The sequence below is a fragment of the Arvicanthis niloticus genome, chromosome 20 (assembly GCF_011762505.2).
Source record: "Arvicanthis niloticus isolate mArvNil1 chromosome 20, mArvNil1.pat.X, whole genome shotgun sequence".
In the NCBI taxonomy this organism is placed as follows: Eukaryota; Metazoa; Chordata; class Mammalia; order Rodentia; family Muridae; genus Arvicanthis; species Arvicanthis niloticus.
Genome location: NC_047677.1, coordinates 39,756,828 through 39,769,682, shown reverse-complemented (window position 1 = coordinate 39,769,682; position 12,855 = coordinate 39,756,828). Strand labels below are relative to the sequence as shown.

General features: G+C 41.6%; 1 protein-coding gene across 1 annotated transcript in view; it reads right to left on the bottom strand.

Annotated features, from left to right (window-relative positions):
• Positions 1-12,855, bottom strand: part of Specc1l (sperm antigen with calponin homology and coiled-coil domains 1 like) — a 104,890-nt gene that overhangs the window by 27,156 nt on the left and 64,879 nt on the right. Inside the window, exons 11-13 of the mRNA XM_034524357.2 lie at positions 10,640-10,723; positions 8,137-8,293; positions 4,234-4,336 (exon numbers count right to left, since the gene is read on the bottom strand). Coding sequence (XP_034380248.1) covers positions 4,234-4,336; positions 8,137-8,293; positions 10,640-10,723 — 344 coding nt within the window. The remainder of the gene's footprint in view (positions 1-4,233; positions 4,337-8,136; positions 8,294-10,639; positions 10,724-12,855) is intronic.

Below are 12,855 nucleotides of genomic sequence, written 5' to 3'. Positions count from 1 at the left end.
AAAAAGCAGCCAGTCTTACTTAGCTGTGAATTCTCTGACTACTGGCCTGGTAGTGAACTACAAGCTCACTAATTCAACAATGTCACAAATACCACGGGAGAAACCAATCACTTTCGGGTCAAATTGTAGGCCTACTCTACAAAATGAAACCTATACCTGACACTATTATCGGCCAAGAGCCTCTGGCCAGATAGTCTTGGGCCCTAGGGGAGAACCTTCTACTATTCTACTAAGCTGACATAGTATTAAGTTGACTCCTAATGACTTATCATTCTATCCATAGACTAGTGCATCTTTTAAGTCTTCAAGAAGCTTCTTTATGTATGCAGCAGATGATGCCCGACACAGATCTAAAACTGGGTGAGGAGCAGAGAGTAAGAGTCTGTTGAGGTGAGAATTTCTGGTTTCATTGGAGACACAGTTGTGTCATGTGACATTTTTCTGGCAGCTGTTTTATGAGAGGATGCTTTGCTGAAGCAGACATGTGATATTTTTCTGGAGGCTGTCTGGTGAAAGAGTATGAGATGTTTTCCTGGAGCAGACACGTGAGGGGACACTCAATGTTTGAAAAGAGGATAAGTATAACCCAACAGACAGTGGACAATGTTCAGGCATTGGTTTGCCTTGCTTTCTTTGATGATCTTTGCTTGTTAAAAAATGCACCCAGAGGACTTCTGCAGCCCCTCCTGCTGATCTGAGTGGACTGGACTGCTGACAATGAAGATTGAAATGGACCCAAAGAACTACTTCTAAACAGGTCCACATCCTCCTCTTCCTATTAACCGTACTCTCCTACCTTTGATCAGTGGGCTAGAAGGGAGGTTGAAATGTTTAAGAAGCTTTATTAAAGTAAGTCTTGAAAAATCTAGAAGTCGCTTGTGAAATTACAATATAACTGAGGCAGTTCTTTATCTTTGAGGGGGTTTTACTCCCTCAATAAATCAGAACATCTAGGTCCTTCCAATGCTAATATTCCAGAGTTAGCTATTCTACAGTGGTGTTAATGCATGGCAGGACATGATTTAAAGTAGACAAAAGTATTTGTTAACTAAAAGGTGAGTCCACAGGGACTTGTTTTGTAATGGATGGTTAATAAGATTACAGTCATCAGCACAGTAATTTGAGGATGCCACTTAAAAGAGTTAATGACAGAAGATATGAGTATTAGTGAATCTCTCTCCATTGATTAGACAGTTTTCTTGACATAAAGCATTCGTGGTCCATTTAGGGGTCTGTGACAACAGTGCATACTAAGTGTCACGTAACAGCTCCTACTCCACTCAACAGTCAAGTGTCACAACGTGCCCTTTCTGAACAGAGATTTGTGAGGCGGCAGAGACTAAAGGCCTGAACCAACTGCTAGTGCCTAAGGATACATATGTTACCATGCACACAGCCAGCCTGGACAGGGGCTCTGGCACTTCTTACGTGGTATCTGACACATTAAGAGCTCTAACAGATTGGTCTTTTTGTTTAAAAAAATTATGGTTAGGGCTGGATAGATGGCTCTGCAGTCAAGAGCACGTACTGTTCTTACAGAGGACCTGAAGTTAGTCCCCAGCATTCACATTTGTTGGGACAACAGAACTGCATGATGGTGTCACTTGTGTCACTGGAGGAGAAACCCACAGAGGTTAAACTTGGAGAGCTGCTAAGCTGGACATGGATGCAGAATTTCAGCCCCAGTGGCATCATAGGAACTGCTCAGAAAGGTCACAGCCAGTATCACAAGTCCATCAAAATCCAGAAAGGCAGCACTGTGAGCTTAACATGGTGCTGGCAGCCTGTGTGGTTTTCAGCTTCCACATTTCTTACAAGAAACTCAAATATGATTAGTGAAGTAAGTAGCACTGAAGAGGGTCAGCGTGGAGGCACAGCACAGCTAAGCATGGCTGAGCGCAGCTGGCTACTCAGCCCCGACCCATGAAGAATTCAGCTGTGGCTAAATCTCGGAATCCTGACTGAGAACCGACCTGCAATAAATGGTGACTGATTCAAAAAGAGTTGATGTTCAAAAACAGTCAAACTCAGGGCTGAATGAAATAGAAACAACAAAGTACAAAGAATCAAGGAAACAAAGAGGTGGTTCTTAAAGGGAAAAAAAGTTGACAGATACTTAGCAAAACAAAAAGATCCAAATTAATAAAATCGGAGATGAAAGGGGGCACACTACAACAGACACCGAACTTCAGAGACTCCTAAGGACAAACTTTAACAATCTCTACCGAACTGGAAAACCTAAAAGAAATGGATTAATTTTTTGATATATACAATCTACTAGATTTAAATCAAGATCAAATAAGCAATTCAAACAGACTTATAACCCCTAATGGAACAAAAGCAATAATTAAAAGTCTCCCAATCAAACAATGACAAAAAAAAAAAAAAAAAAAAAAAAAAAAAAAAAAAAAAAAAAAAAGAAAGAAAGAAAGAAAGAAAGAAAGAAAGAAACGGAAAACAAAAGTCAGACAATTCAGCACAGAATTCAACCAGACCTTTAAAAAAGAATTAATGGCAACACTTGTAAAATTGTTCCACAAACGAGAAACTAAAGAACACTTTCTAATCCTTTGTACAAGGCAACAATTACCCTAATTCCAAAACCACACAAATACCACCAATAACAACAACAACAGCAGCAGCAACAACAGCAACAACAACAACAACTGCAGCAGCAGCAGAGCAATCGCCTTTATGAACATAGATGCAAACATTCTTAATATAATGCTTGTAGTCTGGATTCAAGAACATATCAAATGCAAGTTCCGCCACAATCAAGTAGTGAACCATGTAAACACTGCAAGACAGCCCGCATCATCATTTCATGAGGTGAGAAAAGGCCTTTGACAAAACCCAATGTCCTTCCATGATAAAAGTCCTGGCAAGACTAGGGATACAAAAGATACAGCTCAACATAATGAAGGCACTCTACACCAAGCCAATGCCCATCAAACTAGACAGAAGAAACTCAAGAATTTCCACTTAAATCAGGAACAAGACAAGGATGTCTGTTAGTACATGAAGTCATAATAGAATGGCATGGAGCATCCATTTCACTACAATGGAAGGTGATCAAGGGGAGACAAATGGAAGGGAAGAAGCATAAGCACCTTTATTTGCAGATGATGTAATTTTATACATAAACAATCACTTCTACAACTGATAAAAATCAACGCGTAAAAATCAGTAGCCTTCTTACATACAAAGGACTGAGAATACCTTTGTATGCCCTTATTTGCCAGTGGACCCTGGGATGCCTCTACTATCTTGGCCTCTGTGAATTAAGCTACTGTACAGAGCAGAATGCCTAAGCAGTCTCTTTGGGTCCTTGCTGTGACAGTCAGATCCTATGGTCCCTTCACAGCCGTCCTAACACTCCACACTGTGCCTGGCAGTGCACAGCTCCCCAGCCCCTCACACCCTCACTCTAACTCCACTTGACTAATGAGTGACAAACAGCAGACCACTAGTAGACGCTCAGTGCTGACTGCCTTCTTACAGCTGCATATACGTGGGTCTTTAATCCTAAAGGACCTGACAATCTCTGCCTGAGTTGTATACGAATTTGCCCATAGGAGGCTTCTTAATGGTAGGCCTTGTTCACTGATTCTTCCACTACTTTGGTATCTCTGTTGGTTAGGTCTTTTTTGGCCGTTTTGTTATGAGCCCAGGAATACAGAACTCGGATCACCTTCTCATGTATTCCTGTACATTTCTGAGGAAAATCAATTGCAATCTGGAAATAGTCTCTGTAACTTAAATCCTATGTGAGGATACCACGAATCTAAATTGCATTTCTTAGCAGGGTAATAAATACATTTAATTTGTGTGGAATTAAATCTTCAGTCACATTTAACATCATCTAAAATAAACCCTGAGCAAAATGCTAGAAGACAGAGGAAGGAGTGGCAGGTATTACAAACCCCAACAGGAATGGCCAAGTGCTGTGAAAGCAAAGATTCAAACCTAATGCTAAACTATCTTAAGATGAGTACGCCATGCAGTAGTAGTGCTGGCCTTTAGTCCAAGCCCTCAGGAGGCTGAGGCAGGAGATCTCTGAGTTCAAGGCCAGCCTGGTCTACAGAGTGAGTTCTAGGACAGTCAGGGATACAGAGAAAACCTGTCTTGAAAACAACCAAACAGAGCCATCTGAATGTAAGGAACACAGTCAGTTGTGGTAGGTGGCACTTGTGCAGCAATTGCTTCCATGGAATGAGAGAACCATATGCTTACCTGATAGCCTTCTGTTTTCTTCTGACACCACTTCAACAAGGCGTTCCTCTTGGATCCTCCATATTCTCTCGCCAATGCTGAGAGGGGGTCTTTCCTTTCTTCCCTAATTTGTGAAAATAAGGAACCCAAGTTGAAATATTTGAGTCCCACAATAAGATCACAGCACCACTCTGCACTTTTAAATAGAAAAATGCACAAAACTAATCTATGCTACGCCATAGCCTTTTATTTAATTTCACCATCGGTTCTCAGTCTGGTCACACGTGGCACAAACACTCTGTATGGAGTAACAGGATAGAATCAGGGTGCTCAGCACGATATGGCGACACACAAACTGCTCTGAGCCTTCTAGTCTATAAAATGCTTTAGTTTATTTCCAACCTTCTTATTTCCTTATGTCCTCAATGCTCTCATCAACAAGGTTTTGTGAGATGAAGAGCTCAAAATTAGACAAATGAGACAGAAAAGGCATGGCAATAAGGGCTGGAGATGGCTCGGTGGTTAAGAGCACAGACTGCTCTTCAGAGGACCCAGGTTCAGTGCCGAGCGCAGACATGGCCACTCACAATGGTCTCTAACTCCTAACTCCAGTTCCAGAGAACCCAGTGCCTTCCTCTGGCCTCTGCAGATACCACGTGTGCATGCAGTGCACAGATATATATTCAGAGAAAATATCCATACATAAAACATCATATAGGAAAAATAAGTTTACTCTATGTTTTAAGACCTGGAGGAAAAAAAAGAGGTAGCAATAAACATTAACAACACATGTTATACTATGTGCTGAGGCACTGAGAAGGCAGAGGCAGGAGAGTTCTGTGAAGTTCTAAGCTAGCCTGGTAGAGTAGGCCTGTACTCCCACCCCACCATTTCTGAGGTGAAGGCAGGGAGACTACAAGGTCAAGACCTGTCTAGGCTTTGGTGAAAGTTCTACGCTAGCCTGGTGATTTAGGGAAACTTTGCCTCAAGATAAATAGATAGATAGTATATTAGTTAGGCTTTCCATTGCTGTAAAGAGACACTATGACCAAGACAACTTTTATAAAGGACATTTAATTGAGGCTGGCTTGTAAGTTCTGAGGTTCAGTCCATTATCATCATGGCGGGAGAAAAAAAGCAACCAGGCATGCATGGAGCTGGAGAAGGAGCTGAGAGTTGTACATCTTGTTCCAAAGGAAACTGGGAGAAGACTGATTTCCTGGAAGCTAGGAGGAAGATCTCAAAGCCCACCCCCACAGTGACACACCTGCTCCAACAAGACCACACCTCCTAACAGTGCCACTCCTTGAGCCAAGCATATTCAAACCACCACAGATAGATAGATAGATAGATAGATAGATAGATAGATAGATAGATAGATAGATAGATGATAGATAGGTAGGTAGATGATAGATAGATAGGAAGGTAGCTAGCTAGCTAGGCAGGCTGTAGTTCAGTCCTAGAGTGCTTGCCTAGAATACGTCTAGGTTCAATCCCCACCATTGCAAACAAAAACATATATCACTTCTAAGGAGATATTAAGTATGTGCTAAACTGTATAACCTGATTGTTAAGATGAAAGCTCACTATGTTCCAGGCTGGGCTCAAATTCCTGAGTTCACCTTTCTGCCTCATCTTCCTGAGTCCTAAGAAGGAGTACATGTGTGCTCCACTGTGCCTACCAAGTCTTTGGCATGGCAGAATGGCCAAGCTGCTGTGGCCCTGCACTGTCTACCTATTCATAAAATGTACTGCTTATGGGTATACACTCCTCAGAGGCTGGTCACACAAGAGGTATGGCTTTAAAAGTTAGTTCATGGGGCCGGAAGGATGGTTCAGAGGTTAAGCACATTGGTTGTTCTCGAGGACCCAAGTTTGATTCCCACCAACCACTAGCCAGCCCAGGGAATCCAATGCCCTCTTCTGGCTTCTGTGAGGACTACATACACATGGTTCACAGGCATACAGTCAGGAAAAACACACACATAAAATAAAAATAAAGACAATTAAGGAAGAAAGAAATATAAATAAAAATATGTTCATATAACAGGCATGTGACATAAGCCTATATATAATCTCAATACCTGGGAAACTAAGATAGAAGAATCTAAAGTTCAAGCCAGGTCTAGACTATGAAGTAAGATCCTGTCTCTGCAAAAATCTTTTTTAAATTTCATAATTTGAGTTTGAATGGTCAAGTGCTACACTCTATCCTTAAAACCTAGAACCTAACAGACAGTGAAGTTTCTTTTCTTTTCTTTTCTTTTCTTTTTTTTTTTTTTTTTTGGTTTTTCGAGACAGGTGTAGCTCTGGCTGTCCTGGAACTGTAGACCAAGCTGTAGACTCTGTAGACCAGGCTGGCCTCGAACTCAGAAATCCGCCTGCCTCTGCCTCCCAAGTGCTGGGATTAAAGACATGCACTACCACTGCCCGGCAACAGTGAAGTTTCTGAAACCCTTTCCATTACTCCTGTTCTTAATCTTATACTTGTCAACAGTTTTTCTCATTCCTACAATGTATGCTAAATTTCCAATATTTTTTCCCACCTAAAAAAACTCTGTGTGTGTGTGTGTGTGTGTGTGTAGGGAAAAAAAAGCTTTGATTATTTATTTGTTCTGGCTAGCCTCAAACTCACAGGGGCAGCTGCTTGTGTGTCCTGTGTGCTATGATTTACACTATGTATCACCACTCCTCTAAGCACTTCTAACACATGAACTCACACTCCTATGTGCTGCTCACTGAAGAGCACAGCACCTTGTTGTCTGATCCAGTCTGACCAATCAGAGCTGCCCCCCACTCACAGTTGCTATGCCTGCATTCCTTACATAGAAACCTGTCGTTAAAGTCATTGTCGCCTTTGCAATAAAACTCCTGAACCCAGCCTTTCTTGGGTTCTCTAACCCTGTGACTACCCTGATCAGACTTGATAACTTCAACCCATAATACTAGAAGAAATATCCTTTGAACTAGTTTTCTGGACTTTGCTGCAGAAGAAAAAACTTCTTTCATCACCTTGATTTATTCACTCCACTCATTACCTCGCATCTCACCAAAGTGAGCCTTTTGACTTCACAGAGGTCCTATCACCTAGCTACTCAACCAGGTTTTCTCTGCCCTGAGACAGTAGCCATCATCCTCTAGCTGTCTGTCTCTGTCTCCTAAACCCTAGCATTTCCTACAGATCATGTATGTGCCCAGACTACATGCTCAGTCATCCCTTTCCTACATGTATTCAAGTTACTTATCCTGCCAATAATGTCCATAGCCACAGTGCTCACAGACTCCGTGCAGGCTCTACCTCCTGGGAAGCCTTCTCTAACACTCTCCCAGGATGCCCACAACTCCACTTCATAATACATGCTTGGACAGGATTTTGGATTTCAGAGGTTTTTTTCAGTTTGTCTGTCTGTTTTTAGACAGTCTTACTACGTAGCCAAGCTTAGCACAGTTCTCTTGCCTCCATCCTCTGAGTGCTGAGTGTGGGCATGCCTGTGTCTACTTTGTGTTACTTCTTTCTCTTTGTCCTCCCTACACCTTATTTACTGATTTATTTATGACACTGGACATTGAACCCAAGGCCTTTACACATGCTAAGTAAGTATCTGACCACTGAGCAACACTCTCCCCAAAAGCAAGTACCTAATTTTGAAGTATCTTCATAGAATTTACCAGTAGAACATCTCTAATTTGAAAATGCAAAGTCTGAAATGCTCAAGCCTTCATGTTGGCATTCAAAAGGGCATGCACTTGGGTTTTTAGATTTAAGATGCCTCACCTGCACTTACTGAGCCACTTCCAGTTTCAAACAAAACAAAATTCAACACCGAGTATCAGGAAAAAAGAAAGAGGGACAGTCAGCACTGAGTTGTAAGCAGGTCCTTCACTCTGAAAGGCCAGGAGCAGTACACAGAACATGTTTCCTACCTTATTCGGCTCCGGGTGCTTGGAGTGACAGAGGCGGTGGGAGAGGAAGAGAGGGAGAGCTGTGGCGACGTGGTGCCCATAGCCATGAGAGAGGCTGGTGACGCTCCCTCAGATGCAGAGATGTCCCGTTTTATTTCTTCACTACTCCGTCGAGACACTGTGAGAAAGTCATGGTGGAATATAAACTAGTCCAACTACCGTGCAACTCAATATGGAAGTTTCACCCAAAACTGAAATTAGAGCTCCCATCTATCCAAATCAATGTATCCTAGAGGAACTGGTTCCTCGATGTGGACTGCAGCACTATTCGCAGTAGCCAAGTCATGGGACCAAGCTAGGTCTCACAACAGAGGAAGGGACAAAGCAACTGGGAATACGCACACAGTGGATTTTTTTCTTCATGCCAAAAAGAACAAATTTTCATCATTTGCAGGGAAAGGGATGTACACTCTAATGAGACAGTCTCCCAACATTTTATATTATTACCCAAACTAAGTCAGTCTCACAAAGACAAATATGTTTTCTCTCACTTGTGGTTCCTGGATGCTATACAAGTCATAAAATCATTAAGTACATATGAGAAAACAACTGTATAGGGGAAGAAAGAGAAGTAAAGAAAGGGATGGGAAGAAGATAGGGAAATGATCAACTTTTTGTATTTGTACAAAAATCTTATGTCACATGGTACCAAGTACTATGAATAAATACAATGCATTTTCTAATTTAAGGAAAGAGTTCTGTGTGTGAGAATTTGTGCATCTCAGATCTGGCATCTGTTTATGTTTCTTGTTAGCTTGGTATTATTATTATTATTATTATTATTATTATTATTATTATTATTATTATTATTATTGCCTGTTTGTTATTTAATGAGAGAAAGGAGTGAATTTGAGTGGGTGGGTAAGTGGGGAGGGTCTGGGAAAAGTTGAAGGAGGAGAAATCATAATCTGAATATATTCTAGAAAATCTATTTCAATTAAAACAAGTTTAAAAATTCTGAGGATAAAATGTCTTAGAAAGATTGAGAGTTACTTTATTTTTTGACATCTAGATTGTTTTCTTAGAAAAAAAATGCTTTGTCAAATAATTTTTAAATGTTGTATATATATATTGACAATTACAATTGCATATCTTTTAAGAGTATAGAGTGATATACATGCTTTAAATTTTTTAGTTCGAGCTTGAGAATTTCTTCTGAAGATTCCTAAAGAACAGCTATTACCCTGTGAGAGGAGGAGCTAACCCTTGAACCCACTCATGACTGGGTTTAGTTTTCATTCCGAATACTTATATAGCTGGCAGAGGGATTGATGTCTAGAATCCCTGTGCTTTCAAACTGAGGCAGGAGGCCACCATGAACATGAGGTTAGCCTGGGCTATAGAATGAGACATTATCATAAAAAATTAAAGGATTTAAAATCTATGAAAAGGCTGGTAGTAGAAATACAAACCATATCACATCTTAAGGGAACAAGTGCCTTATTAACATGCAACATTCCCAGTATTTACCTAGTACACAGTGAGAGCTACACAAACACAGCTAAAAACCAAAGCAATATGTGCAACTACCCACCCCTACCCAGCACCTACAAGTAAAATAAACACACCCCTCTAAATGCAGAACTGCTGAAAGGGAGGAGGGAGAGGGGCATCTCTGCAGAGATGCATGCAGCTTCAAACACATACCAGGAAGACAAAAATTAAAAGGTATCAATCAAGTCAATTATCACTAAGTTTGCAAGGCTGACACAGAAAAAAAAAAAAAAAATCATCCTGGAACGCTCCTGCCTCAGCCTCTGCACATGAACACAGGTGTGTGCTGCCACACTCATGCTGGGCTAACAAGGTCGGGATGAAATCAGGACAAACAGGCAGCATTAGTAAAGTGTTACCCTAAAGATCCTGAAGGGGCAGATGCTTTCTCATATTAAATGACTATAGAATATCAAACTTACATGGTTTTAGGCATAATTTTATGGCTATTCTTTTTTTTTCCCCAAGTACATTGTATGTCTTAATTCAGTAAGTTTTTAAAGTGGTGTGCTAAGACTCTGAGATGAGACAACATTTTATGTGAGTAATGCCAACCCTTCACTGTAGTCAGTCGGAATCAAGAGTGAGAGGACACAGGGAGGGGTGTGCTCACTCCATGTCAAGGGGGACAGTAGCCAGACCACAGCGGAGCTATCAGGACTTTTCCTTTCCAGGTACAACTGAGAAGGCCACAAGGGAGAGTAATATAGGTAGCCGAAACACTGAGGACAAACACAGTGAGCCTCCAGTGCCCTCGCTGTGTGGGGCTTTACCATACCAGCAAGCAGCTTCCAGGAATTTTTAGTGTGCTTTGATTCACTCTTCAAATTAGTCATTGCATATCTAACTCTCAACTTTCAGAAAGATGTACCTTCAACATGTCATCTCTACAATGTGGGCAACTGAAGACTTCTAGGAGGGTTTTAGGGGTTTGTTTGTTTTTAATAATTTTTCAGATAAAAGTCATTACCTGAGATGGTCTTGGCACTTTCCATAGCAGGGACTCTTGGGAGAGAGGCGGGTCGGCTAGTTGAAGATGTTCTTAGTAGATGCTCTGCACAAAGTGGAAAGGTCACAAAAACAACATGGATGAATGCTGAGGTGGCAGAAGTACAGGGAAGGTGACTCCTACTGTTCTTAGCCTTCAGGCTCGTCCCTCCTCCTAATTAAAGGCACTTCAACCCCGCCAAAACAGCACGTTTACTAAACATGATCTCCACAGACAAGCACCATACGGACCTCTTCTAGAGATGATGGTGAGACATGCTATGCAGCTGACTCTTTCTAAGTCATTTTGTGCCACTTAATTAATTCTTCAAAGCAACTTAATCAAATTAAGAGGTTCCTTATTGCACTGGCCTAAGGCATAAACTAAAAAAACCTTGCCTTTCTATGCCTACAGTTAGAAGGGACATCATATATACAAGTATCCATTGATATATGGTATAGTTAGAATTCCATAATACAGCCAAAAAAAGGAAAATAGTTCATTCTTATTTCAGGCAGCAGAGAAGGGTTGAAAACCATAGTGGAGTAGCCTGGGCCTTACCAGAAAGAAGGGCTGGGAACTGCATTTCAGCCAGACAATAATGGAAAAAAGATACGAAGGAGAGGGAAAGTAAGAGTCTGGTTTGATAAAGCATGGATTATCTGGACAGCAGGGGAGGAGGCTGTCCAAGGCGATGACACTGAGAGCCTTCACTACCCACTCTGTGGTCTGAGGACTAGTCTAGCTAGTGTCATTGCTACTGTGCAGCCAGGAATGACACAATCAGATGCCACCCGCCGCCTCTATTATGGCTTCAGCTTGGTTCTTACACTTTCTTAGGAGTCTCTTTAGTTCCTGGAACACTGGCGCAATCTTTCTGTCCTGCCAACTCCCTCTTCCTGCACACATCTTATCTAGGGTTACGAACCCAACAGGCTGTGCTCAGGCCAGAAGACATGAATGCATGTGTTCTGCCTAGCCAGGATCTGATATGTTAGGGATAAATGACTAGTATAAAACTAAACAATAACGCCTGTATTTAATAAAGACTATTATTAGCCTTACTTTCCAAGAATGCCCACCCATTTCTTTTCTTAATATATTAACTATTTAGTAGCTGGAAAAGCAGGTCAATGATGAAGTATGGTTTAGGATGCCTGAGGCCCTAGGTTCAATGATTGGCAACAAGCAAAAACCAACCAAACAAAAAATATGGCATACAGTACTGAGTATCACTTTAAGAGTATCACATATTTTAGTCCCAATAATTCTTTTTTAAAAGATTTGTTGTATTTTTAATTGTGTCTGTATGTGCATGTGCACGCATACATGTATGAGTACAGGTACCCTGGAGGTGGAATTACAGAAAGTTATGAGCCACCCAACATGGGCAGTAGGAACCACACTCAAATCCAGGAGGAGCTTGTATTTTCATGCTAATTATATCATCCTGTTTGCAGTGCCCCCAGTTGGTTTTTGACTGATCAATAAATCTACTGGAGGCCAAGGTTGGGCAGGGAGAGAGAGGCGGGACTTTTAGGATTCCCAGGAAGGAACCAAGGAAGGAAGAAGAGGGGATTCCACCATGATGTGGGCATAGGAGATGGATTATGCCAGAAAGGTGCAGAGAGAGAGACAGCTGACATGTAGGTGCAGGGGGAAAGCAGCTGCAGGAGGGTTGCCCAGCAGGGTCTAGGACAGGAAAGATAAAATATAAATTTAGTAAGTATTAACTCAGGAGTATCAGAGGGGTGTGTGTGTGTGTGTGTGTGTGTGTGTGTGTGTGCCACGTGGAGTTAGGGAGTGGCCCAGCCATTGAGCTGTTTAAGGTATTGAAAATATAAGGCTGTGTATGTGGTCTGTCTTTGGGGAATCCAGAACACTGGGGTACAGTAGCGAGAAGCAGGTGTGCACCCACTGAAAAGTTTTGAGCAGATTAAAATACTGCTGCTTCAAAGTCCTCTGAAACAGCAGCACATACTCAACCACTGAGTCATCTCCCCAGCCCCTCGGAGTATTCTGCAAGAGTCTTAGGAACATGTAGTCTGAAATAAAAAGAGTTACTTTCTACTTAGGAGGCCCAGGAAGTGGGAAGGAAAGCTGACTTTCTACATGAGGACACACGGGCTTAAAATCATTAGTAATATTATCATAAACAAAAACTGTTTGATGAGTTGGATGGTTTTTCAAGGCAGGGT